The sequence below is a fragment of the Euleptes europaea genome, chromosome 8, assembly GCF_029931775.1.
Source record: "Euleptes europaea isolate rEulEur1 chromosome 8, rEulEur1.hap1, whole genome shotgun sequence".
Classification (NCBI taxonomy): Eukaryota; Metazoa; Chordata; class Lepidosauria; order Squamata; family Sphaerodactylidae; genus Euleptes; species Euleptes europaea.
Window position 1 is genome coordinate 2,183,974 of NC_079319.1, and position 24,875 is coordinate 2,208,848.

General features: G+C 51.9%; 2 protein-coding genes across 2 annotated transcripts in view; one reads left to right on the forward strand and one right to left on the reverse strand.

Annotated features, from left to right (window-relative positions):
• The first annotated feature begins 292 nt into the window (after positions 1–292).
• On the forward strand, positions 293–5,716 carry LRRC14 (leucine rich repeat containing 14). The gene is made up of 3 exons (XM_056854135.1): positions 293–624; positions 2,481–3,116; positions 5,127–5,716. Exons 1-3 carry the CDS (start codon positions 302–304, stop codon positions 5,695–5,697), a joined length of 1,530 nt encoding a protein of 509 aa, XP_056710113.1. The 5' UTR covers positions 293–301; the 3' UTR covers positions 5,698–5,716.
• A 15,759-nt stretch (positions 5,717–21,475) lies between these two features.
• LRRC24 (leucine rich repeat containing 24) overlaps positions 21,476–24,875 on the reverse strand; it is a 33,706-nt gene continuing 30,306 nt past the window's right edge. Inside the window, exons 7-9 of the mRNA XM_056854616.1 lie at positions 23,928–24,206; positions 23,146–23,314; positions 21,476–22,494 (exon numbers count right to left, since the gene is read on the reverse strand). Coding sequence (XP_056710594.1) covers positions 21,476–22,494; positions 23,146–23,314; positions 23,928–24,206 — 1,467 coding nt within the window. The remainder of the gene's footprint in view (positions 22,495–23,145; positions 23,315–23,927; positions 24,207–24,875) is intronic.

The window sequence follows — 24,875 nt, forward strand, 5'->3', positions numbered from 1 at the left end:
GTGGTTCAGTGGTGGAGCATCTGCTTGGCATGTGGAAGGTCCCAGGTTCAATCCCCGCCATCTCCAGTTAAAGGGACTAGGCAGGTAGGTGATGTGAAAGGCCTCTACCTGAGGCCCTGGAGAGCCGCTGCCAGGCTAAGTAGACCATACTGAGTTTGATGGACCAAGGGTCTGGTTCAGTATAAGGCAGCTTCGTGTGTTCAGCATTGTTTTGGAACAGATTGGGAGAGATGTCTAAGTACAATTATTGTTTCCACAGATCTCTGGATCTGTGGGCCTGGCTCGCTGCTTGGTTGCTGCCATGAACTCCCTGGTGTTCCTCTGTGCGCAGAAGGTCGTATGCCACCATGCCACCCTGCATGGCGCCTTAGATTTCCTCCCAAAGGAGCTCTACCCAGTCTTGTTCAAAGCAGCCTTCATGGACAAGAAAATTCATGCGTTGCAGGACTTAGTGCAGACCTGGCCGTTCCCAGTCCTCAGTTTTCAGAAGCTCTTACGGAAATGTCAGCATTGCGAGCGCGCCCTGATCCGGGAGAGGCCCAACAGGCTCTGCGTTCAGACGATTATTTTGGGGGTGGAGACCTATCTGATTAAGATGCTAGAAGATCGACACCGCAGTAAGAGGTAGGTGACATATTGTGCATTCTCACTGATTCTCAAAAACAGAGATCCGTCGGTGTTGGCCTGTGAGTGTCACATGATGGAGCTCTTTAAAACCACAAGGTGACTGATGAAATAATCCCATTTGCATGCGCCTGATATGTGTTGCTTCTAACTTCCAGCTTCCAACTTATTTGTTTGCTATGTTTTGCTTACAAAATTTATACTCCACTTTTCTGCCCTCATCAGGGGCACCAAGGTGGCTAACAGTTTAAAAACATATACAACAAATCTATTATAATAATCTATGAGGATTTTGTGGGGGGGAAATTAAACTGTTTTTCGTGATTCTGGTGTTTGCAAGTTGTCATATGTGGGCTCTGCACAGGCAAGGAGGTGGGAGAGCTCAGAAGTCCAAGATCCAGTTTTTAAAAGCTTTACTCTAAACACACATAGATGGACAAATGAGGGAACTGAAGAAGAGAAATACAGAAATGGGGGTGGGGGAAATATAGTCCTTAGCAAATTCAAAACTTACATGGATTCTCTGGTCCTCATGACTCTTTTGCGAGGGAGGCCATGCATTCCAAAATTTGCAACTGAAAGCTAACAAAGCTCCCCCCCTCCTTATTTCCATGGGAAGAAGGGGAGTTTGTCCTCGAGCAATCTGAAAGCGGGGGAGGGGGTGCTTATGCAAATGTTCCCTGCAGAAAAGGCCCCCTTGGACCATGTAGGTTTTGCACTCAGCACTTTTGGGGTTGTGTGGAGAGTTAGGAGCAGAGTGTCAAGGCAGTGGTTGGGCTGCAAAGAACTACTAGGTCATGTGCACCCAAGTGACTGGGTGTGGGGAAAGGACCTTGAAATGGGCCGTCCAATATAGATGGGTTTTCCATTGTCTTCCCCTAGAGAGGTCCTGGCCAGGCTGTACTCATTTGGTGTCAGATCGTTGAAGCTTACTTTGTTTACCCAGCTTGTGAAATGGAGTTTTGGTCAGCTAAAACCCTTAGATGATCATCCTAATCGCTGTCTTCTGCACCCGCTCGATTCTGTCCACATCCTTTCTTAAGTGTCCTGTTCCGTGGTCTCCTCGGGCCACTTCTCAGCTTGTATATCTGCCACCAGAAGCAGCATGCCCTGGACTGGAATCAATGTGTACACTCCTGGTGCTGATGCAAGGGCAAGCGCTATCCCCCCCCCCCCGGGCCGGTTGATGGCTGGGCTTGTTTGCAAGGGCGGCCTCCTTTGGGCCTGGTTGAGTGCCGGTGGTCCAGTTGCCAGTGGCGAGCTGTTTCACTCCTTACAGCAGGTCTCAGAGTATGTAGCAAGAAAGCATAGGAAATGGGAGAGGCTAAAATATCTTCAGCTGTTTTCTTCGAAAGGCAGTGTTTGGGGTGAATTGTACCTGTGATGCCTTTGCTTCTCGTGTTGGCATTAGCTTTGCATGGTGTAGTGGTTAAGAGCGGTGGACTCTAATCTGGAGAGCCGGGTTTGATTCCCCACTCCTGCGCATGAAGCCAGCTGGGTGACCTTGGGCTAGTCATAGCTCTCTCAGCCCCACCTACCTCACAGGGTGTCTGTTGTGGGGAGGGGCAGGAAAGGTGATTGTAAGCCGGTTTGATTCTTCCTTAATAGGTAGAGAAAGTTGGCATAGAAAAACCAACGCTTCTTCTTCTAATCTCCTTGGCTACTCCTGGTGCTTGCTGATGCTGCACTCTCTGCCACTGGATTTCCATGTGATTTTGCATGTGCCCAAAGGAATGTTGGTGACCGGGGTTGAGATGAGGGAGGTGACAATCCTGGGGTTGAAGAGAGGGGACCCTGTTTGCTCAGGACTAAGGAGTGCTGCTCTAACAGCTTTGCTCTTTTGGTTGCTTTGGCAGCAAGGGCCAGCGGCTGCAAATCCTAGACATGACGGGCCTCCAGGACGAAGGGCAGGGCCCGGAAAGCATGAGCCTCTGGTCCAGGACGGTCACCCTGGCCAAAGCTTGCCTGGACATCTCCAAGCAGCAGAGCAAGTGTATGAAGCGGGCCTCCAAGAGGAGGAAAGGCCCCTACAACAACTCCGTGGTGCTGCCGCCCCCTCAGCCCATCTTCGTGGACGTCTGGGTGGACCTCTTTGTGAACAGCACTTCCTACGGGGTCCTGAAAGATGCCTTGCAGATCAACAGCAATAATGCGCTGCGCCTGAGGTGCCGGGACTTCCGGGCGGAGGAGCTTTCCATCGCCAGCACCGTGGGGCTGCTGGAGTTCCTGGACCCGGTTGGCGTCCGGCAGGTGGACCTGCGCTTCAACAATCTGGGGCTCTCCGGCTTGAGGGTGGTCCTCCCCCACCTGGCCAAGTTCACCAAGCTGGCCAGTTTGAAACTGCCCTACAGCAACATCGACGTCCGGCGTCTAACGGTGGGCATGGAAGGGAGCCTGCAGTATTTTGCCACCCAGCTCAGCCGCCTGGCATGCCTCAAGGAGCTGAACCTGGGATCCTCCAGACTGTCGGGCAAGCTAACCCAGCTGCTGGGGTAAGACGTTCGGGACAGGGGGTTGGACCCGATAGTGACTTCCCCTAATGCAGGGAGAGATTTGGGGTTGTCTGTTTCAGTTCGAACAGAAAATGTTTTTAACTATTATTATAAAGCGCCTTGTACCATAAATAAAAGCACTTCCATTAGCAGAAGGGAACTTTCACACAGAAGGGAATTTTGCATGGTGTGGAGAAATGGACAGGGAGATTTCCTCCCTCTCCCATAATACTAGAACCTGGGGTCATCCACTGAAGCAGAAAGGTGGGAGATTCAGGACAGACAAAAGTAAGTACTTCTTCACATAGCACATAGTTAAACTGTGGAACTCGCTGCCACGGGATGTGGTGATGGCTGCCAACATGGAAGGCTTTCGTGGAGGATGGGGCTATCAGTGGCTACTAGTCAAGAGGGATATCTACTCCCGCTAGTACCAGAGGCAGCCTGCCTCTCTGCATTAGTAGCTGGGGAGCATGGGTGGGAGATGCTGTTGCAGTCATCCTGCTTATGGGGTTTGTCACAACTGGCTGCCCTCTCCAGAGCCCCAGCCGTGTTGTAACATAACCGAGTCAGGTCAAATAACTCAAACCACCTTTTAAATGAAAAGGTTTATTAAGAAATAAAAAGTCAAAATTAATTAAAATGCGAGTACAGTAATCTTAAAGGCACACTGGCAAAGAAAATAACAAACTCTTTCTCAATATACGTACAACTCCACTACATAGCTGAGTTTCCCTACTCTTAAGCTAAGCTGGTTCAGGCTTTGGTTTCTTGCATTGCGGCATTGCTGTAGTTGAGCAGAATAACGTGCTAAAGCAGTTCAGGTGATGAAGATAGTTAACATAGAGTGAGCATGGCTAAACGTATGGCAATCTGGACCCTAGTCAGATGACCCATGACTTCCAATCAGGAACAGTGGTACAGAGAAGTCTCTAGATGTTTCAGCCCGGTTCAAGCCGGACTGGGCCCTAGGAGTGAAGAGTAAGATCATCCTCCCCCTCCCAACTTCCCACAGATGAAACTAGCTTCCAATTAGGCTGGTATGTTGGCTCGGCCTTGAATGGGTCTTGTCTGCCTGGTAACAGGCTGCAGGTGCATCTTGTTATCCCTGGTCTCTGCTAGACCTCCATAACGACAAGGCAGCAGTTTCTAGGCATTCAAAATGGAGAATAGTGATGCTAAGCTAAAAGCTAACACAAAATGGCTTTTCCTGTCTTCACAGGGTTCCTAGAGGCAGCTTGTCAGCCACTGTATGAACAGAATGCTGGACTAGATGGGCCTTGAGTCTGATCCAGCAGGGCCCTTCTTAGATTCTTGTGCCCGCCCCCGGCAGCCCAGCTGGACTCCCCAAAATGCTTCTTGCTGGGTGAAAAGGGACCCTCAGGAATGGTGGGAGGAAAAAATTGCCCCCTCCCCCCAGGGGAAAAACTACTCCTGGATCCATCCCAATTTTTTTGTGTACACGCCAGTGCCTTTATGAGTGGGTTGGTGGGTGAGAAAGCTGGTATGTTTGTAGATGGCTGGTAGCTCAGCATGTTCCCCTGTGCTTCTGATCAGTTAAAAATGGGCGGTTGGCTCTCTGGACCTAGCGATGTTATACTTGGGGATTGCTTGGCAAAGTCATTTGTCATTTATTGCTGTTGTGAAGTGGATACTGGCAGGCAAAAGAGAGAGGGAGATGGGACCTGCATCTGCTAGAGGAGAACCTAAGAAAAGCCATGCTGGATCAGACCCAGGCCCATCAAGTCCAGCAGTCTGCTCCCACAGTGACCAACCAGGTGCCTCCAGGAAGCCCACAAACAAGATGAGTGCAGCAGCATTATCCTGCCTGTGTTCCACAGCAACCCATATAATAGGCATGCTCCTCTGATCCTGGAAAGAACAGGTTAGGATAGGAGCCATGAGGGGGGAGACAAGAGTCAAACTATAGGAAGAATTGGGAGCTTATGAGGGGGTGGAGGGAGCGGAGGATGTGTCCAGAGTCCCTCACTGTGTCCCTTATATCCGCAGAGACTTGCAGAATCCCTTGGAGAGCCTGGAGCTGGCCTTCTGCTACCTCCTGCCAAACGACCTTGCCTATCTTTCCCAAAGCCTCCACACTCCCGCCCTGAAGAAACTGGACCTCAGCGGCAACAACCTCTCCGACTGCCTCCTTCAGCCTTTCCAGGTTCTCCTGACCGAGGCCTCGGGCACTCTGATGCACCTGGACATCATGGAGAGCCGCCTAATGGACACCCACCTGAGCACACTTCTCCCCGCCCTGTGCCGGTGCTCGCGGCTTCGCTACCTGGGAGTCTTCGGCAACCCCATTTCCACCAAAGGGCTGAAGAACCTGCTCCACAGGACAGTCGGGCTCTCGGACTTGAAGCTGGTCATCTACCCTTACCCCGTGGACTGCTATGGGGAGGACCTGCCCTGGCCCCCCACCTCCTCGAACCTGCTCAACGGCTTGGTGGACGAGGAGAAGTTTTCTCGGGTCAACAACGAGCTCCAGCAGATGCTGCTGAGCGCCAACCGGGCCGACGCCGTCTGGACCACGAACCTTTGCCGGCACAACAGCCTGGACTATTTCAGTTTGTAGCCCGGATAGCAGACGCTGTCTTGCCAGTGAACTTGGCACGGATGCCCGTCTCTCGCTCCTCTCTCCCCTACTAGCATTGTCTGTTCTTTGCTACACTCCAAAGGGCCTCACTGCCTGTCCTGGTGTTTCTGAAGCAAAGAAACCAGCCTTGCACCTGGAATAACCCTGCACGTGGTCCCCGCAGCAGACGTATGGGGGCATTACACAGAGCCCCATAGCCCTGCACAGTGGTGTTGGGCACAGCCCCATAGCTCTGCTTGGCTGTTTCTCCTGGCTTGGAGCAGCAGATGACTAGCGACAGCTCCATTGTTATGTAAAGCCCCTGTGCTTTTCACTGTATAAGCTTCCTGGGGGGGGGATCAGAGTTCTTTTTGCTGAACCTTTCCACGGAAATTGCAAAAAAAAAAACCTCTGATCCCTCTGAGGAAGCTTATACAGAGAAATGTGTTGGGGGCTTTACATGACAATAAAGCTGTCGCCAGTCATAAATAATAGAAACAGAGTTGGAAGGGACCTCCAGGGGATCATCTAGTCTCACCCCCTGCACAATGCAGGAGATTCATCATTTCCTCCACACCCCCAGCGGCCCCCTACTCCATGCCCAGAAGATGGCAAAACAACCCCTACAGGATCCCTGGCCAATCTGGCCTGGAGGAAAATGGGTTCCTGACCCCAGAGTGGTGATTGGCAGTGCCCTGGGCATGCAAGAAGGGGCCACAAGAGACAAGCACTTGCGCAGCCCTTCCTGCCCTCCCTCTCACGATCTGCCTACATTCACAGATCAGCCTTGCTGTCAGACGGCTTCCTAACCTCTGCTTAAGAACCTCCAGAGAAGGTGTGCTGCCCACCACCTCCCGAGGAAGCCTGCCCCACCGAGGAACCGCTCTGACTGTCAGAAAGTTCTTCCCAATCTTTTGATTTAATTCCAACCCATTGGCTCTGGTCTGATCCTCTGGGGCAAAAGAAAACAACTCCAACCCATCCTCTCTATAACAGCCCTTCAAGTACTTGATGCTGGTTATCACCTCTCAGAGGCCCCCTCACCAGGCGAAGTCAGCTTGCATCTTTTTTTCCTTTTTTGGTTTGCTAGTCCGTTGCTGGGCGTAGCCCTATTTTTCATTCTCTTTTGGAGCAGCAGAGACATATCCCAGGTGCTTGACCTTTCCCTTGAGGTGAGCTGCGGGTGGGGTAGCCATGCTCCGTTTTGTCCATTCAGTGGGAAGAGCCCTGTGGTGGAGGGAAACTCTGGCTGGCGAATGGCAGCAAGGAAAGGGGAGGAAGAAGCATATGCTGTATGGTGGCACATGGCAAACCGTGTCTCTGCATTAAATGTGAGTGCCAGGCCAAAATATTTTTCTTTAAAGCCCATTCCGGTGCATGCAGCAGTACCTGGGTTTATTGGGTTTTTTAAAATCTGTTTTTTATCGTCTTACTTAACTCACAAAGTGGAAGCTAGCCTCTCCTCCAGTGGGAACCGCAGACAGAAACTAGCTGCATCCTCCGCATTTGGCCCCTTTTATTCTACAAATCAATGGACTGGAAGGGGGGGGGGAGTTGGCCGTACCAAGGAAGGGAGAGGTAAGAGTTGATGGACAACTGTGAACTTAAATAAAAGGTGATTCACCCGAAAAAGAGGGAGGCGTCTGGTGTCTGCTTATGTTGTGCCGTACAAGCTGTGAGAGTTCTGGATAGTGAGTTTTTTATTTATTGAAGCATTGATATCCCGCCTTTCCTCATGGTTCAGGGCAGCTTACAAGGTTTACTGAGAGAACAGTTTGTTCTGGACGTCTGACTGGGAAATAGAGGCAGCCGGGACTGATCTGGTGAAAAGGTCGTGTCTCGCAGCAAAATTAGGGTATCCCCAACTGACAAGCATCAGGGTATGGCCATGTGCCTGCTTGTACTTTAGCTTCTGCATCTAATTGCATCACGATAGATACCTGTGCAAGGTAGAGGTAAAAGTAGTCCCCTGTGCAAGCACAAGGTCATTACTAACCCATGAGGGGATGTCACATCCCGACATTTACTAGGCAGACTGTGTTTACGGGTTGGTTTGCCACTGCCTTCCCCAGCCATCTACACTTTACCCCCAGCAAACCGGGTGCTCATTTTACCGATCTTGGAAGAATGGAAGGCTGAATCAACCTTGAGCCGGCGACCTGAAACCGACTTCCGTCAGAATCGAACTTAGGTCGTGAGCAGAACTTTTGACTGCAGTACTGCAGCTTTCTACTGCACCACGGGGCTCTATCAAAGAAGAGGTACAATGGTGTAAATATCTCCTCCCCCCACCCCCCAAAAAAATTCTCCCTGGGTTTCTTCTGCAGGAAGAAAACTTGTGTGTTCGGTGGTCCTTGCTGTGGGTAACCGACAACAAATCAGAAGCTGCCATGCAGAGCTGAGATGAAAGCAAGCTGGGTGCTCTGGTAACTTCAGGATTATTGGAAGGGCGAAACAGAGGCCAGAAACTGGGAAGACATTGTTAGTCTTAAAGGTGCCCATGGACATCTGTTTTGCTACAGTAGACTTAATACAGCTACCCCCTTGGGAAATGGGAGCAGTAGCACTGCTAATTCTTCCTTAGCTGAGCCTTTTATTTTTATTTATTATATGCCACTTTTCTGGACCCAAAGCTGCTTACATCATTCTCCCCCATTTTATCTTCACAACAGCCCTGCGAAGCAGATTAGGCTGAATGTGCACGACTGGCCCAAGGTCACTCAGCAAGCTTCCATGGCAGAATGCAAATTCAAATCTGGGTGTCCTGGATCCTAGTCTTAACCACTACGCCGTGCTTGACAGCCTGGTGCTCTTTTCTGTCATCACACTTTCATTTGGAAGCTGAAGAAGCCATGCTGAAGGCCAGCGACGTGCCAGAGACGAACTCCGGGTCAGCAGTGACTTCAGTAGTTCCATTTACAGTTGAAGCCTCCCCTCCCTTCACCCCCCCCCCCCCGGTGATTTTGCTCTTTTTTCAGGTGGCAGGTTATGTTCTTTGCGCAACAAAATCAGCAGTAGGGCAGCTGCTGTTTAGCTTGGAAAGAAAGCGGTTAAGGGAGACATGATAGAGGTCTATAAAATTATGCATGGTATGGAGAGAGTGGACAGGGAGAAGCTTTTCTCCCTCTCCCGTGATACTAGAACATGGGGTTATCTGCTAAAGCTGGAGGGTGAGAGATTCAAAACTGATAAAAGGAAGTGTTTCTTCACACAACACGTAGTTCAATTGTGGAACTCCCTGCCTGTCAGGCAGGCTCTCTGCAGAGAGAAACAGACTGTGCATGTTTTGGTTTCACCAGGTGCGGTCCAAGGCCGAGAACTGGTAACTGTCAAATTCCTAGCTGTGGGAACGGCCCTCGTAAGGAGGGTGGTTGCCATGACTGCAACTGCTATCTTGATATGACCAATGCTTTTCCATATAGGCCGCAGGCCATGCCTTTAGTTCCCATTCGTGCCAATTTACCTGTTAGCTCTGTATACCTGTAGGTTTTCTAATAAATCAACTCTCTTTTGGACTACTCGTCTGTGGATGTTGTTTATGGGATTACCATGGGGACAAGTGCTTACACTGCCCCAGGATGTGGTGATGGCTGCCAACTTGGAAGGCTTTAAGAGGGGAGAGGACATGTTCATGGAGAAGAGGGCTATTCATTGCTACTAGTCAAAATGGATACTAGTCATGATGCATACCTATTTTCCCCAGGATCAGAGGAGCAGGCCTATTCTATTAGGTGCTGTGGAACACAGGCAAGATGGTGCTGCTGCAGTTGTCTTGTTTGTGGGCTATCCATGGCTACTAGTCAAAATGGATACTAGTCATGATACATACCTATTTCCCCCAGGATCAGAGGAGCAGGCCTATTCTATTAGGTGCTGTGGAACACAGGCAAGATGGTGCTGCTGCAGTTGCCTTGTTTGTGGGCTTCCTAGAGGCACCTGGTTGGCCACTGAACAGACTGGACTTGATGGAGATTGGTCTGATCCAGCATCGTCTTTCTTATGTTCATATGTTCTTATTCATGTTTCCAGGGAGTTTTGCTAGTGGCGGCTCTGTGTACAAAACTAAAAAAACTGCTTTATTCCAACTTAGACCACTAGGCCCACAGAGCCAAGTGTTATTTATGTGGCTCTCCAGAAGTAGCCATCCCCAGTACCTGAGATTCTCTGGAGAAGCTACCAGTTGAACCAGGGAATCTTCTGCATTTGCAGCAGGGCTGTGCCAAATAAAATTTCTGGTCAATTTAGTTTGGGTGAATTACTTCAAAGGGATCTGTAGTACAACCCTCTAGAGACATACCTGTCTGGGGAAGATGTTCATTTTATTAGAATTACAGTCCTGTCCTAAGGAAATTCCACTCTTTAAAAGTACATTGACTTCTGTTTAGATTTACACTGGAAAGCCCCCCTCCCCGTACTTCCAGCTAGTAATCCATTTATATTTAAATTTTGGGGAGCCAGGATAGATTAATTTCCACCATCTTATTAACATCTCTTGTTACTGTTATCCTGAGAGAGCAACTGAGGCACCAGTTGAAATAGAAGAGAACACGGAGGGGCCGTGGCTCAGTTTGTAGAGCATCTGCTTGGCATGCAGAAGGTCGCAGGTTCAATTCCCGGCATCTCCAATTAAAGGGACTAGACGAGATGTGGATAGACCTTTCTCCGCCTGAGAGCCGCTGCCAGTCTGAGTAGACACTACTGACTTTGATGGACCAAGGGTCTTATTCAGTATAAGGCAGCTTCATGTGTTCATGTGAATAGCATGCAAGCTTGGCACAAGTCCTGATTTAGACCAGTTTATACACTATCCCGATAAATGACCCATGTGTGTATTAGGAGGAGCATGCTGTATTAGGGAAATCAGAGTGGTAGGCTTCAAAGAGCCGTCTCTTAATTCGTAATTAATTCACTTCTTTTATAACTCCCTTTTCTCAATGAGGACCCAAAATAGCTGACGGCATTCTCCATTTTTCAATATAACAGTGCACCATTAGTGTAGATTTCCTTTGTTAATCAATTCCTTTCAGTTAATGTCATCTGAAATTTGATGCAAGTGCAGCTAAGATGTTTTGCTTCCTTCTTTATTGATTTCACAGATAGGGTTGCCCCCAGCCTTGAGAAAAACATCCTGTCCCTTTAATAGAGGTATATACTGCATGGCAATAAGCAGCTGAAACTTTTCATGGTACGGAGGTAGGGCTGCCAGAGTTGGGAAATACCTGGATATTTTGGGGGTGGAGCCTGAGAAGGGCAGGGTTTGGGGAGGGGGGGGACTTTATAATCCCGTCACAATTCTGTTAGACCAACCAAAGCCTAACATGAAAAGACACATGGGTATAGTGGTTAAGAGTGGTGGACTCTAATCTGGAGAACCGGGTTTGATTCCCCACTCCTCCACATGAGTGGCAGACTAATCTGGTGAACTGGATTTGTTTCCCCGCTCCTCCACATTAAGCCAGCTAGGTGGCCTTGGGCCAGTCACAGTTCTCTCCGAACTCTCAGCCCCCCCTACTTCACAAGGTGTGTCTGTTGTGGGGAGGGGGGGAAGGCGATTGTAAGCCGCTCTGAGACTCCTTAAAATGTAGGGGGAAAGTGGGGTATAAAAACCAACTCTTCTTAACTTCAAACAGGCATGGTGCTCTTCTTCACGTGACAAAATGTTGCTAGTATCCCTTCAGGTGGGCTGATTTCTAAGTAAACCGGGATTGGCCGTTGCTCCACTTCCAAGAAGGGATGCTGTTTGGAACCCTTGTTTCAGTTCTGGTTGCAGCTAAATGTAGGAAAGAGATTCTTCAGCCGAAGGTTGGAATGTGGAACCACTCCCCAAGATCCTTGTACCAGGAGATATACACTCACATGAACTCCTGAAGCTGCCTCCTACTGAATCAGACCCTCTGTCCATCAAAGTCAGTATTGTCAACTGAAACTAGCAGTAGAAACTGCCTGGACCTTTTTTAACGACTTGCTGGGGATTGAACCTGGGACCTTCTGTATGTCAAGCAGATGCTCTACCCGTGCCATGGCTCCTCCTGGTAATTATTCCTGGGACTTCCTCCATGTGAGATGTGTGTTTTTCATTCCAAAGTACCTCCCAAACTAAATATTCTTAGGTGGTGTATCTTGATTTCCTACCTGCCAATCTCAGGGATAGTATTGATTTATTTATTTTCCTTTGTTCATGGTCTGGATTTTTCGCTGAGACTCAAGGTGTATTACAGGCTATAAATCAGTGCTGTCAGACAGCATAAAGATAACCAACAATGTAATTACTAGAATTACAGAATTAGCAATGCAAACAGCAAACTTCCGAAGGCAGTATGGAGAGTGGCCTTTTTTGGGTGCTGTTGGGAGATGCAGAAGATGCAGACTGCAATTTGAGTTTTCCCTGTTCTTCATGGCAGGAGGAGGTTCACTGTTGACTCTCTGCCTGCCTAGCAGCTCTTAAAGGCATGGGATCCCTGCAACATCCTACAATTGGCAACTAATTTGTATCTGAACGGGTGGGTGTGACACATCCATCTTGATAATTGACAGAACCACATGACCAGTTTTTTCACTTTGTGCAGGAAGTTGTATGACCATCTCAGTTGCTTTATGACTTTCATAGAGTCGGAAGGGGCCGTACAGGCCATCTAGCCCAGCCCTCTGCTCAATGCAGGATCAGCCTAGAGCATCCCTGACAAATGCTTGTCCAGCCTCTGCTTAAGGACTGCCAGTGAGCTCACCACCTCCCTAGGTGGCTGATTCCACTGTTGAACAACTCTTACTGTAAAAAAATTACATCCTAATGTCCAGCCGGTACCTTTCAGCCCACAATTCAAACACATTATTGCAAGTCCTATGATCCTCTGCTGCCAACAGGAACAGCTCCCTGCCCTTCTCTTATGATTTGGTGGCAACAGATTTAAACACTCCGGTACTTATAAAGGCCAGCAGGACTGCTGGGAAGGTCTGCTCTGTTGTGTACAGAGGGTCCTGGTCAGGGATGCTCCCACTTCCAGCCAAGTTTTGCCTTTCATTGGCTGGACATGGGCCATGATGCCACAATTGCAGGGACGTCAGTATGTGACGTCATGCTTCCCCAGAATTCTTGGCTCAAGTCAAAGGTGGCTGGGAGGTCCTCCAGAAAGGAGAGTGTGGTTTGTAGATGGGAACCCGCAACTCTGCAGGTATGGCAAAGCTGGCTCTCCAATCAGGAAACATACAAAGCAATTTCCAGAAGAGGGGTGGGTGGGAGAGATTGTCTGCCCGAATGCCCAACCACTGTTTTGTTCTTCATCTGCCAGACCACCTAGATCTGTATCCTGGTCCTGCCTTTTGCTTCCTGAAGAAGGGTTTGTCCCTCCTGTCTGATACTGCTTTCTTCATCAAACACATGAAGCGGCCTTAGACTGAACCAGACCCTTGGTCCACCAAAGTCAGTATTGTCTACTCAGACCAGCATTGGCTCTCCAGGGCATCAGGCAGAGGTCTTTCATATCACCTACTTGCCTAGTACCTTTAACTAGAGAGGCCAGGGATTGAACCTGGGACCTTCTGCATGCCAAGCAGATGCTCTACCACTGAGCAGCTGCTTGGCACTGGGGGTAAGGTTGGCAACCTCCAGGTGGTGGCTGGAGATCTTCTGGGATTACAAATTGATCTCCTGGTGACAAAGAGCAGTTCCCCTAGAAAAAATGGCCACTTTGGAAGGTGGGCTCTATGGCATTATACTCTGTTGAAGTCCCTCCACTGTTGAAAGTGGCCATTTTCTCCAGGTGAACTGATCTTGATTGGCTGGAGATCAGTTGTAATGGCAGGAGATCTCCAACTAGTACCTGGAGGTTGGCAACCCTACTCCAGGTACTAGCTGGAGATCTGCTATTACAACTGATCTCCAGCTGATAGAGATTAGTCCACCTGGAGAAAATGGCCACTTTGGCAATTGGACTCTATGGCATCAAAGTCCCTCCCCAAATCTCGCCCTCCTCAGGCTCTGCCCTAAAAACCTCTCACCAGTGGTGAAGAGGGACCTGGCAACCCTACCTGTCATTAGGGTTGCCAGCTCCGGGTTGGGAAATACCTGGAGATTTTGGGGGTGGAGCCTGAAGAGGGCAGGGTTTGGAAAGGGGAGGGACTTCAATGCCATAGAGTCCACCTTCCAAAGCAGCCATTTTCTCCAGGGGAACTGTTTACTGTCACCTGGAGATCAGTTGTAATAGCACGAGATCTCCAGCCACCACCTGGAGGTTAAACCAAAATTCACACCGAATTTTCTGTGTGAATTTTGGTTTAACTACTATAAGAAGACAAGTTGGTTTTTATATGCCAACTTTCTCTACCACTTAAGGGAGATTCAAACCGGCTTACAATCACCTTCCCCTCCCCTCCCCTCACCTCCCCTCCCCACAACAGACACCCTGTGAGGTAGGTGGAGCTGAGAGAGCTGTGACTAGCCCAAGGTCACCCAGCTGGATTCATGCGGAGGAGTGGGGAAACAAATCCAGTTCACCAGATTAGCCTCCGCCGCTCGTGTGGAGGAGTGGGGAATCAAACCCAGTTCTCCAGATCAGACTCCACTGCTCCAAACCACCGCTCTTAACCACTACACCACGCTGGCTCCCAGATAGAAGTGTCTGTCTTTATATTACCACCTGGAGGTTGGCAGCCCTACCTGTTATAGGGTTTCAAGCTGAACCTTGGGGAGAAAGCTGTGTGACAGCGGGGGGGGGGGCTCTTTCTGCTTCCATCTAGGAGGGATGTCTTGCCCCTGGGGGTCTCTCTGCTGCTGTGTACAGGACGTTGGCCTAGGAGGTCTTTTTGTCTGATCCGGCAGGGCTCGCCTTACCTCCAGGTGCGTGTTTCTCCTTGGATGCTGTGAGCAGCAGCGGGTCCTCCAGGGCATGTCCAGACAGGGACCTCAGCCCGGAGGCAGCAAACCAGCAGAGCTGACGTGGTTGCCTGAGAAAGGTAGGGAGCAAGGGTGTAAACCCAGGTCACTTTGAGCCCCTCCATGGTTCCCTGGCCAGAGAGAGGGTTGAAGCCTCTTTTCTGAAAAGGCAGCCCCCTGAAGTCTGGATTCCCAACAAGCCCACCAAATCCATTGCCTTCCTCTTGCCAACCTCCAGGTAGGCAACCTGTAGGGTTGCCAACCTCCAGGCAGTAGCTGGAGTTCTCCTGGTATTACAGATCAATTCACCTGGAGAAAATGGCTGCTTTGGCCATTGGACTCTATGCCGTTGAAGCTCCTCCCAAAGCCCCACCCTCCTCAGGCTCCACCCCCAAAACCTCCCGCTGGTGGCAAAGAGGGACTTGGCAACCCTACTTTCATCCCTGGCTCCTGTGTCTGGCTGCCCCGTTAGGGCTTTTTGCACGTCGGAACACCTTTCGACCAAACTGGCCGGAACGTCACTCTTCTGGCCAACGGCTGCAACCCTCCAGGTGGGGCCTGCTGGAATTCCAATTGATCTCCGGACTAGAGATCAGTTCCCCTGGAGAAAATGGCAGCTTCAGAGGGTGGCATTTTACCCTGCCGAGGTCTCTCCCCTCCCCAAATCCTGCCCTCCCTAGGCGCCACCCTCTAAAATCTCCAGGAATTTCCCAACCTGGAGTTGGCAACCCTATTCTGGCCAGTTGCCAAAAGAGGGGGTGTCAAGCCAGAAACTGAAAGCAATGGCATAGATTCCCTTTTTGTGACATCTCTAAATTTCATGTAGATTTGAAGTCCAGTAGCACCTAAAAGGCCAACAGGATTTTCAGGGCGTGGGCTCTCGAGAGTCTCAGATAATTTTCATGGGATGCTTTTAAAAGGGGTGGGGGAGGAAAGGCGATACTTTCATTTGGGGGCACGAGGCACCCCCTCAGTCTGTACCAGCTCACTTCCTCTCTGCACACTCCATAAGAATTTGGGCCCTTGGGAGCCCTTTTTATTATTTTTTAAAGAGAAGTTGTTTCTGCTCCATGACCTGGTTATGCGCAGAGAGTGTTGGATTCAAAACCTTCCAGAGAACGAGACGCTTAAAGTTAATGTGGTATCTGACAGGACTCCAGTGTGAGGCATAAAGGAGAGGGGTGGTACATTCATAGCCCCTCTATGGAGGTTGAGGGGGGACAGGATTGCTCTCTTGAAGTATTTGAAGGGCTGTCACTTAGAGGAGGGCAGGGAGCTGTTCCTGTTGGCAGCAGAGGATCACAGGACTCACAATGATGGGTTTAAATTGCGGGTGGAAAGGTACCGGCTGGATATCAGGGAAAACTTTTTTACAGTGAGAGTAGTTCAGCAGTGGAGTCATCTACCTAGGGAGATGGCGAGCTCCCCCCTCACTGGCAGTCTTTAAGCAGAGGCTGGACAAGCACTTGTCAGGGTTGCTCTAGGCTGAACCTGCACTGAGCAGGGGGTTGGACTAGATGGCCTTTATAGCCCCTTCCAACTCTGTGATTCTATGACTGGAAAGAGGGGCAAAAGATTGAGCAGGGAGAAGTTCTCTTCAGCAGAAACTGAGGGCAGCAGCTGCCTGGCATGTATTTTACACATTGATTTTCTTTTCCTGAGCCCTGCCTAGGCTGGAAAAGGGCAGGATGTAAGCCTAGCAAAAATAAAATAAAATGCAGCTTCCAGGATTGGGTTAGCAAACAGAAGGGCGGTCAAACATTTAACTGTTTCCTCTCCTGGAAAAAGCCGGCCTGAACTGTTTTAGGCTCCTGCTGGGGAAAACATAGATACCCGTTCTCTCCCCCTCCCCTCTCAGCAGGAGTAAAAGCAGCTCAACTTTGAATTTTTCAGTGGTCATTTATGCAGGGTCAATTTTGAAGCTCCAAAGCTCTTTTTTTAAATGGGGCCCTTTAAAATGACTATTCATGGTCCGGATGCAAAAGGAGAACCCCCCCCCCCACTTGCCTGCTCCTTGTTTGCATAACTATTAGGTTGCACAGCTAATGCACAGCTGTGATTTTGCATGTTTCCTTGAGGGGATTCTTTGCAGCAGGGGCGGAGCAAACACAAAAGGTTGCGTTAAAGGGGCTCTTAAAAAATGCGAAGCAGGTATGCACCGGCTTCGCAGTCACTTCCTAAATGAAGGTTCACCGTGAAAAACTAAAAAAAATTATGCAGGGCAATTCAGCCTGGAACGCGCTGCTAATTACCAAGCACAAATAGCCAGTGAAAAAATGGAAGAGGTTAGACATCCCCCCCTTCTCTCACACCTCTTGGATAAAAAGCCAACAGTTGCTTAAACTGGAAGGGACGTGGAGCTGAGTCCGTGGGCAATTGTGGTGGTGAGGGGAAGTTCAGTAGAAAGAGCAGGGGGCGGGATACAGCTGCCTTTGCAAAGAAGGGGTCTGGAGTTAGGACTCTGCGGAATTCCTGCTGTCCTAATCTGTCGGGGTGCCCAAATGTCTGTCCTGGCTTGCACGTTCACACCTGCCGTTTCTCCCCCACCTCACCCCGGCAGGATGGAAACCTATGAGGACCACCCGTGGTGCCCTTACGGTTACCCGAGCGAGCAGGAAGAGGAGGAGGAGGAGCACCACCATGACCCGCACCTGGCGACGGTGCGGTCCCGAAGCCACAGCCGCCACCGCCGCCGGTCCTCCTTCCTCGTGGACGAGCTGGACATGCTGATGGACAAAGCGGCCACCACCATCCAGGCCACGTGGCGGGGCTACCTGATTCGGAAGATGCTAATGTCGCAGCACGCGGCCGCCTCCACCATCCAGGCGGCCTGGAGGGGCTTCATCACTCGGGAGTACCTGGCCTTGCAGCAGGACCAGGTGCCCTCGTGGAACACGCGCGGCCGCAGGAGGCGAACGCCATCGCCCGCCTCTTCCGAGGACGGGAAGAGATCCTGGGGCCGCCCCTCCATGGAGAAGGAGAAAGCCGCCGAGGTAATCCAGGCCCACTACCGGGGGTACATGACCCGTCGGGCCATCTCCCAGTGCCACGAGGCAGCCACCACCATCCAATCGCACTGGAGGGGCTACCGTACCCGCCAGGACCTGGCCCAAGGACAGCCCGTCGGCTCGGGTTACAACAACCATCCGGGAGATGTGGCGGGGGGCCCTTCAGGAGGGGGTCCGTATCCCCGGCCACACTGGAAGAAGGTCCTTGTGGGACAGCCTGAGGAGTGGGAAGATAAGTTGCCGCACCGGACACACGAGGGAAGAAGAAGAGAACGCACGGAGCCGTCCCAGCGGAAGACGTGCCCTCGGTGCGGACGGTGCACGACAGTCCGGGTGCTGACGGGGGTGGGCAAAGGCCCGCCCTCTGGATCGGAAATGGACGACAGCGATTACGAGGGTAATTCCTGCCCTCCCTCTTCTCGCGGCCATTCCAGGGAGAGGAGCCCAGGGTCGAGGTTGAACGAGAGGCTGACTCCCACCAGAAACTGCTCGTCGGGGCCCCATGTGTCGTACTCGGCGTGCCCCCCGAACTCCGACCACTGCCGGCCGGTGGCTTGCCAGCCCTGCCGGCCGATGTGCCACCGCCACACCCCGCGGGTCACGAGGGACTGCAGCGCCGCCACCCGCAGCCACTCCTCCACCAGCGTCCGCCATCACAGAGAGCCTGCCGACAGCACGGCCGACTGGCTCTTTGAAAACTACTGTACCCGCCCGGTGGGCGAGGGCCACAAGCGCGTCTTCAAGACCAGGAAGCACGTATGGGAAGTGGTGAGGGCGGCCACCCTCATCCAGGCTTTCTGGCGGGGCTGGAAGGCCCGGCGGGCATTGCGCATCCAGGAGGAAGCAGCCACCAAAATCCAGTCGGCCTACCGGGGCTACAAGACCAGGGCATTCCTCACGGAGGCCGGCGTGCTGAGTGAAGGAGACACGGACTGACCGCGGCTCGCTGCCGCGGGCGCCCCAGGCCCTGTTGTGGCCGGCGGGAGAAGCCGAGGGGGTGTCTGCCACTGGCTGTCTCCACCCCCCCTCCTTTCCCCTAGCCTCCTGCAACAAAGTGGGTTACAGCTCAATAAACTGAATGAAGATTACGAGAAATTTGTGCTAACAGGGGAGAAACCGTTGTCCCAGTTGTGTGTTTTTTGGTTGTTGTTAAAAAAAACACAACGTTTTGCAATAGCCAAACCACCGCTCTTAACCACTACACCTCGCTGGGACTCCGGCCCCAGTTCTCCCAGCCTTTTCTGCAACAAAATGAGACAGGATCGCCAGCCAGCCTCCAGCACCGACTACATTTTATTGGCTCCTTGCTTGCCGGAAGAGGTTTGCAAAGCTGCCTCTTCCCTCCTGGCAAGCCCCAGCCGGCCTCCCCACCCACCCACCCCCCATGGCTTTCAGGCTCCTGAAACCATATTGTATAGCACCAGCAAGAGAAGTGATGAGTGTGTAGCCAGGTGTCTTTTCTTATGGAGGATCTACCCTGGGCTGGCATCAACATAACATTTAGTGGGCCAGTGCCAGGGACCAGCGTTTCTGGTGGGGCCCATCTTTATGGACTAGGGATGGTTGTTGTTGTTGTTTTTTTATATGCAAACTTCCTCTACCACCTAAGGAAGAAACCGGCTTACAATCACCTTCCCTTTCCCTCCCCACAACAGACACCCTATGAGGTAGTAGTAGAAAAGAGCAAGAGTCCAGTAGCACCTTAAAGACTAACAAAAATATTTTCTGGCAGGTTATGAGCTTTCGTGAGCCACAGGCTCACGAAAGCTCATACCCTGCCAGAAAATATTTTTGTTAGTCTTTAAGGTGCTACTGGACTCTTGCTCTTTTCTACTGCTGCAGACAGACTAACACGGCTACCCACTGTGAATTACCTATGAGGTAGGTGGGGCTGAGAGAGTTGTGACTAGCCCAAGGTAACCCAGCAGGCTTCATGTGTAGGAGCTGGGAAGCAAATCCAGCTCACCAGATTAGCCTCCGCCGCTCATGTGGAGGAGTGGGGAATCGAGCCCGGTTCTCCAGATTAGAGTCCGCCACTCTTAACACCACGCTGGTTATCATGTCCCTTCTCTCCTCCGGCAGCAGGTTTTTGAGGCGGAGCTGGGGCAGGGATCATGTGCAACTGCACGGGATGCCGTTATGTCCAGAAGCCCCACATCGCGACAGGCTACTTTATCACTCAACCCCTAGCATTTTTTGGGGGGTGGGTTGAGTGGTAAAGCGGCCCGTCGCGATGGGGCGCTTCCGGGTATAAACCAAAATTGACGTAATCACATCACATGCAGCTGTGAGCCCACGATCCCCGCTCCTGAGCCAGCCGACGGATTGGCGGGCAATTACCTACCCATCCAAGCGACCTGGCAACCCTATTGCTGACCCTCACTGACGTTTCTCCCCCACACCCGTCTGCATGCTCTTCTCCACCTGTGTTTGCCCGAAGTGCTTTGCCGCCCCGGCTTCCGGCCGCCCAGCTTCATGTCGATGGTGCGCAGTGGTGGCGCTCTCGGTGGCCATGGTGGCAGCACTCCCAGCGGCAAGCCCTGGCCAGAGTTGTCAGGGAAAGGGTGTGGAAGTGGTGCGGGCAACTAAGTGTGGGCGGTGGGAGGAGGGTGCCCAGCCAGGTTGGGGGGGGGGAGGGAAAGAAGGCATGGGGGGGGGCGGCTGGTGGTGAGCAGATGGGGGTCTCGGGGCGCTGTCTAACCAGCCCCCCCACCAGAATTAGGCCCCGGAATCTAGCATTGTAGAGGTGCAGTTCAGTTCCTTGAGAGTTTGACACCATTTCCCCACCTTAAAAAACAAAAACAAAAAAAATGACAGACAGGCAATTTGGGAGAGGGTAATCCCATTCATCCTCCGGTGAGAGGGTTCTCCCATCCTCAGAAAGAACCCCAGGTGTCTCCACAGTGCTCCTAGAAGGTCAAAGAAAAGGGGGACAAGGATTGGTCCGGGTTGCACAGTGTGTTACGAAGAGTCTCGACTCCTCATCCAGCTGCAGCCTCCAACGGCTTTCCTTCACCCTGCCCTTTCTCTCCAGAAAAGGACAGTGGCTCCTTTGGGGTGTGGGGTGGGTGGGTTTTCATTGTGTCATGAGTGGCAATGCCCTGCCTGAGAGTTTCCCAGGGGCATCTGGTGAGTTTCCCAGGGGCCGCTGTGAGAGCAGGGAAGCTGCCCTGGGTGGACTCCCTTGGTCGGATCCAGCCAGCACAGTTCCACTTATGCTTTTCCTAGTCAACACATGAACACATGAAGCTGCTTTATACTGAATCGGACCCTCGGTCCATCAAAGTCAGTATTATCTACTCAGACTGGCAGCGGCTCTCCAGGGTCTCAGGCAGAAGTCTTTCACATCACCTGCTTGCCTGGTCCCTTCAACTGGAGATGCCGAGGATTGAACCTGGGACCTTCTGCAGGCCAAGCAGAGGCTCTACCACTGAGCCACGGCCCCTCCAACACCACCTGGCAGACCAACAGCTGTTTATTGAGATGAATTCAAGGGCAGGGCTTGTTGTTTCTCCATGGCCACTAGTCTGTTGTGCCCTAAGGCCTTCTGTCACCAGAGAAGAGCTTTACTGCAGAGTGTAGCTGGACCGCTCTGAAGGGGTTGAATCGGTGCTCATCCCAGACAGTGGTGAGGGAGGGGCCAGGGAGGGCAGAATTTTCTCTGCTAACAGCTGCTTGGGGCGAGGGAGACACTCAAGCAAATCCTTTCTTACCCCGTGCTCACCGATGGCAGGGGCAGTGTCCCAAAATTCCTCCCCATCACCTGAAACTGCAGAGAAAGCAGACCTCTTGGAAAGGTCGGGACAGAGGTGAAAGGTCAGGGAGGGCCACAGCAGGTCCCCTGGGTGGCGCCCCCACCCCTAGCGTTGCGCGGCATCTGCCCAGCGTCCACCCCGATAACTCAGCAGTGGATTTCATACGCAATCTGAGGCTGGAACATCAACCCCTGGTTGGCGAAATGCTCGCTGGCTTCCGGTGGGCAGTCCTCTTCCCCTTCCAGGGTCTGGGTGGCCTGGTCCTGCAGCTGGTCGGGAAAGACCCCCACCAGGCCTTGAGGGTCCTTGTAAGTGGCGAAGAGGGGCTTGTTGCGGTCGATGACGAACATCTCGTGGCCTCTCTCGTCGCGGTACTCCTCCAGCTGGGCGAACGTGGTGGGCCCGTCTGAGTAGTCGTTGACATAAAGGATGTTCTCCTCTTTCTTGGCCTTCTCCCGCTTTCGGTGTTTACGGTAGATCATGATCACCAGGAGGAGGGCGACCAATGCCAGGAGGGAGATGGCCACTGCGATGGCAGTCTGTGTGGCCATGCTCAGAGCGTTGAAGTCCATGCTCTCCATGTCGTAGAGGGGCTCCTGGCTGATGTCCACGGACGCCGGGTAGCCCCGCGACGTCTGCTGCAGCTGCTGCTGCTGGGACAGGTTGACCATGAGGTGGAAGAGCACGCGGGCCGTCCCGCCGGGGTTCGACGCCTCGCACTCGTATTTGCCCGCGTGGGCCACCGTCACGTTGTTCAGGAAGAGCATCCCGCTGCCCGTGTCCGACTGCTCGAAGCGTTCCCCCACGCTGCGCTCACTCAGCTCGAAGGTGCCGCCTGGCAGCCGGGCCCCACTGGCCCGGGAGCCCCCTGATCGCCAATGCGCCAGCTTGCGCCACGTCACCAGCGGCTGCGGGTAGCCGGAAGCCTGGCAGGAGACACGCAGGTCGTCTCCCAGTCGGGCAGTCAACTCTAGCGGATCCACTTGCACGATGGGTGGGATGCAGATCAAACTGTTGCCCGAGATATCCCTTAGGCTCTGGTAGGCCAGCCGCGGCGGCTCAGAGCACACGATCTTCTTGTCCAGAGGGCTCAATAGCCGCTGCCCTTCCTCCTTGATCCAGCTACTGAGCCAGTGCAGAGAGCAATCGCATCGCCAAGGGTTATCTGCCAGGAGAGAAGAGCCTCGTCAGTTCGTTATGTATTTAAAACATTTATTAGCCACCGTTCTCCCTTGCAGTACTCAAAGCAGCTTACAATAAGATGATTATAGTATATATAGTACTTCATAGAATCATAGAGTTGGAAGGGATCACCAGGGTCATCTAGTCCAACCCCCAGCACAATGCAGGAAATTCACAACTAACTCCCCCCTCCACATCCCTAGTGACCTGAAGATGGCCAAGATGCTCTCCCTCTCATCATCTGCCTAAGGTCACAGAATCAGCATTGCTGACAGATGGCCATCTAGCCTCTGCTTAAAAACCTCCAGGGAAGGAGAGCCCACTGCCTCCCGAGGAAGCCTGTTCCACTGAGGAACCGCTTGAACTGTTAGAAAGCTCTTGCTAATGTCTAGATGGAAACTCTTTTGATTTAATTTCAATCTGTTGGTTCTGGTCCGGCCTTCTGGGGCAACAGAAAACAACTAATCTGGTTCCCCAGATTGGAGTCCACCGCTCCTAACCACTGCTCTTAACCACTACACCATGCAGAAGAGCAGGAGCTCCTCCCAGACAGAGGCCCATTTGCATGGAGCTCTACTGAGCGGGAACACTCCTGGCCTGCAGGTGGTGCCAGAGGAGCACAGGTGAGACTTACCTGTCAACCGCAGCACCTGCAGGCTGATGAGGGGCCTCAGGGCCATCCGGCTGATGGTGCGGAGGTTGTTCTTGCTGAGGTCAAGCAAGGCCAGCGAGGACAGTCCGGCCAGCGCCTGGTCCTCGAGGACCTCGATGCTGTTCTCCTGTAAGTGAAGCTCCTGCAGCCTCTGCAAAAAGAGATTCAGCCCGGACATGATCACAGACACACACACACATGAACACACACACATGACGCTGCCTTATAATGAATCGGACCCTTGGCCCATCGACGTCAGTATTGTCTACTCAGGCTGGCAGCAGCTCTCTTGAACAGGGGTCCCCCAACACATTGCACGCGGGCTTCTCTTGCGCCTGCCCTCGCTGGGAATGTGGCCAAGTTTACAGTATTTGTTTTAGCAGGTGGATTTTGACTGGGTGTTTGTTTTCACACTTGGAAAACAGCTTCCATCTGTCCCGCTCACCTGGCGCAAGCAACTGTTGTCTGTTTGTTTGAAATGTGTTTGTTTTATATTAAAAGAATACAATACATAAACATACTGTAATACAAGCCATAATCTTTCAATTTCAAGCTCTCAGCTGCTTTTGTATTAGAATGAAAGAAAAGCAAAATGTAAATGCTCCATATAAATCATTCTCTGGTGAGCCACACCCTGCTCGGTGTCCCTGAACTTGAACCCAGGTCTCAGCCTCAGTTTCTTATCTCTGAAATGGGTCTAGCGGTGACTGAAGGCGCTGAGGTAGTGTCCGTGGCCTGTGTCCCCCTGGTCCCTCCAGACTCACCTCCAGGTCACAGAAGGTGAAGTCCGGCAGACGGGTGATCTGGTTTCCGGCCAGGTAGAGGACACGCAGGTGCTCCAGGCCTTTGAAGATGCTGCTGTTGATGAGGTGGATGCGGTTGCCGTTCAGCGCCAGCTCCAGCAGCCGGTCCTGGGTGCGGAAGGCGCCGGGCTCCAGCGCCGAAATGGTGTTGTTCTGCATGTAGAGGTACTGCAGGCCCGAAAGAGACGCCAGATCTTGTTGGTGGATCTGCGTGATGCTGTTATCCTGGAGGAAGACTGTCTGCAGGACCAAAGAGGGACAAAAAAGCCATCAGAGAAATCTGGTTCTTCGGTCAGCAGGCATTTTACATCCTGGGGCAGGCGACGGCAAACCACCTCTGAACATCTCTTGCTTTGAAACCCCTATGGGGTCCCCATAATTGGGCTGGGACCAGCTCTACCCCACCTCCCTGGCAACAGGCCACAAAAAGGCAACCCCCTCCGCCCAGACAGGGAAGAGACCTGTTATTCACATGTACACATCATGTTGCCGTGATACACGAGTCCTCCCCAGTGAGGAGGAGCGGTGAAAATGCACAGGGCTGTTTAGCCTGGAAAGAAGGCGGCTAAGGGGAGACATAATAGAAGTCTATAAAATTATGCATGGTGTGGGGAGAGTGGACAGGGAGAAGTTTTTCTCCCTCTCTCATAATGCCAGAACGCGGGGTCATCTGCTGAAGCTGGAGGGTGAGAGATTCAAAACTGATAAAACGAAGTATTTCTTCACGCAACGCATAGTTAAATTGTGGAACTCCCTGCCCCAGGATGTGGTGATGGCTGCCAACTTGGAAGGCTTTAAGAGGGGAGTGGACATGTTCATCGAGGAGAGGGGTATTCATGGCTACTAGTAAAAATGGATACTAGTCATGATGCACACCTATTCTCTCCATGCTGTTATATTCGGTGCCGT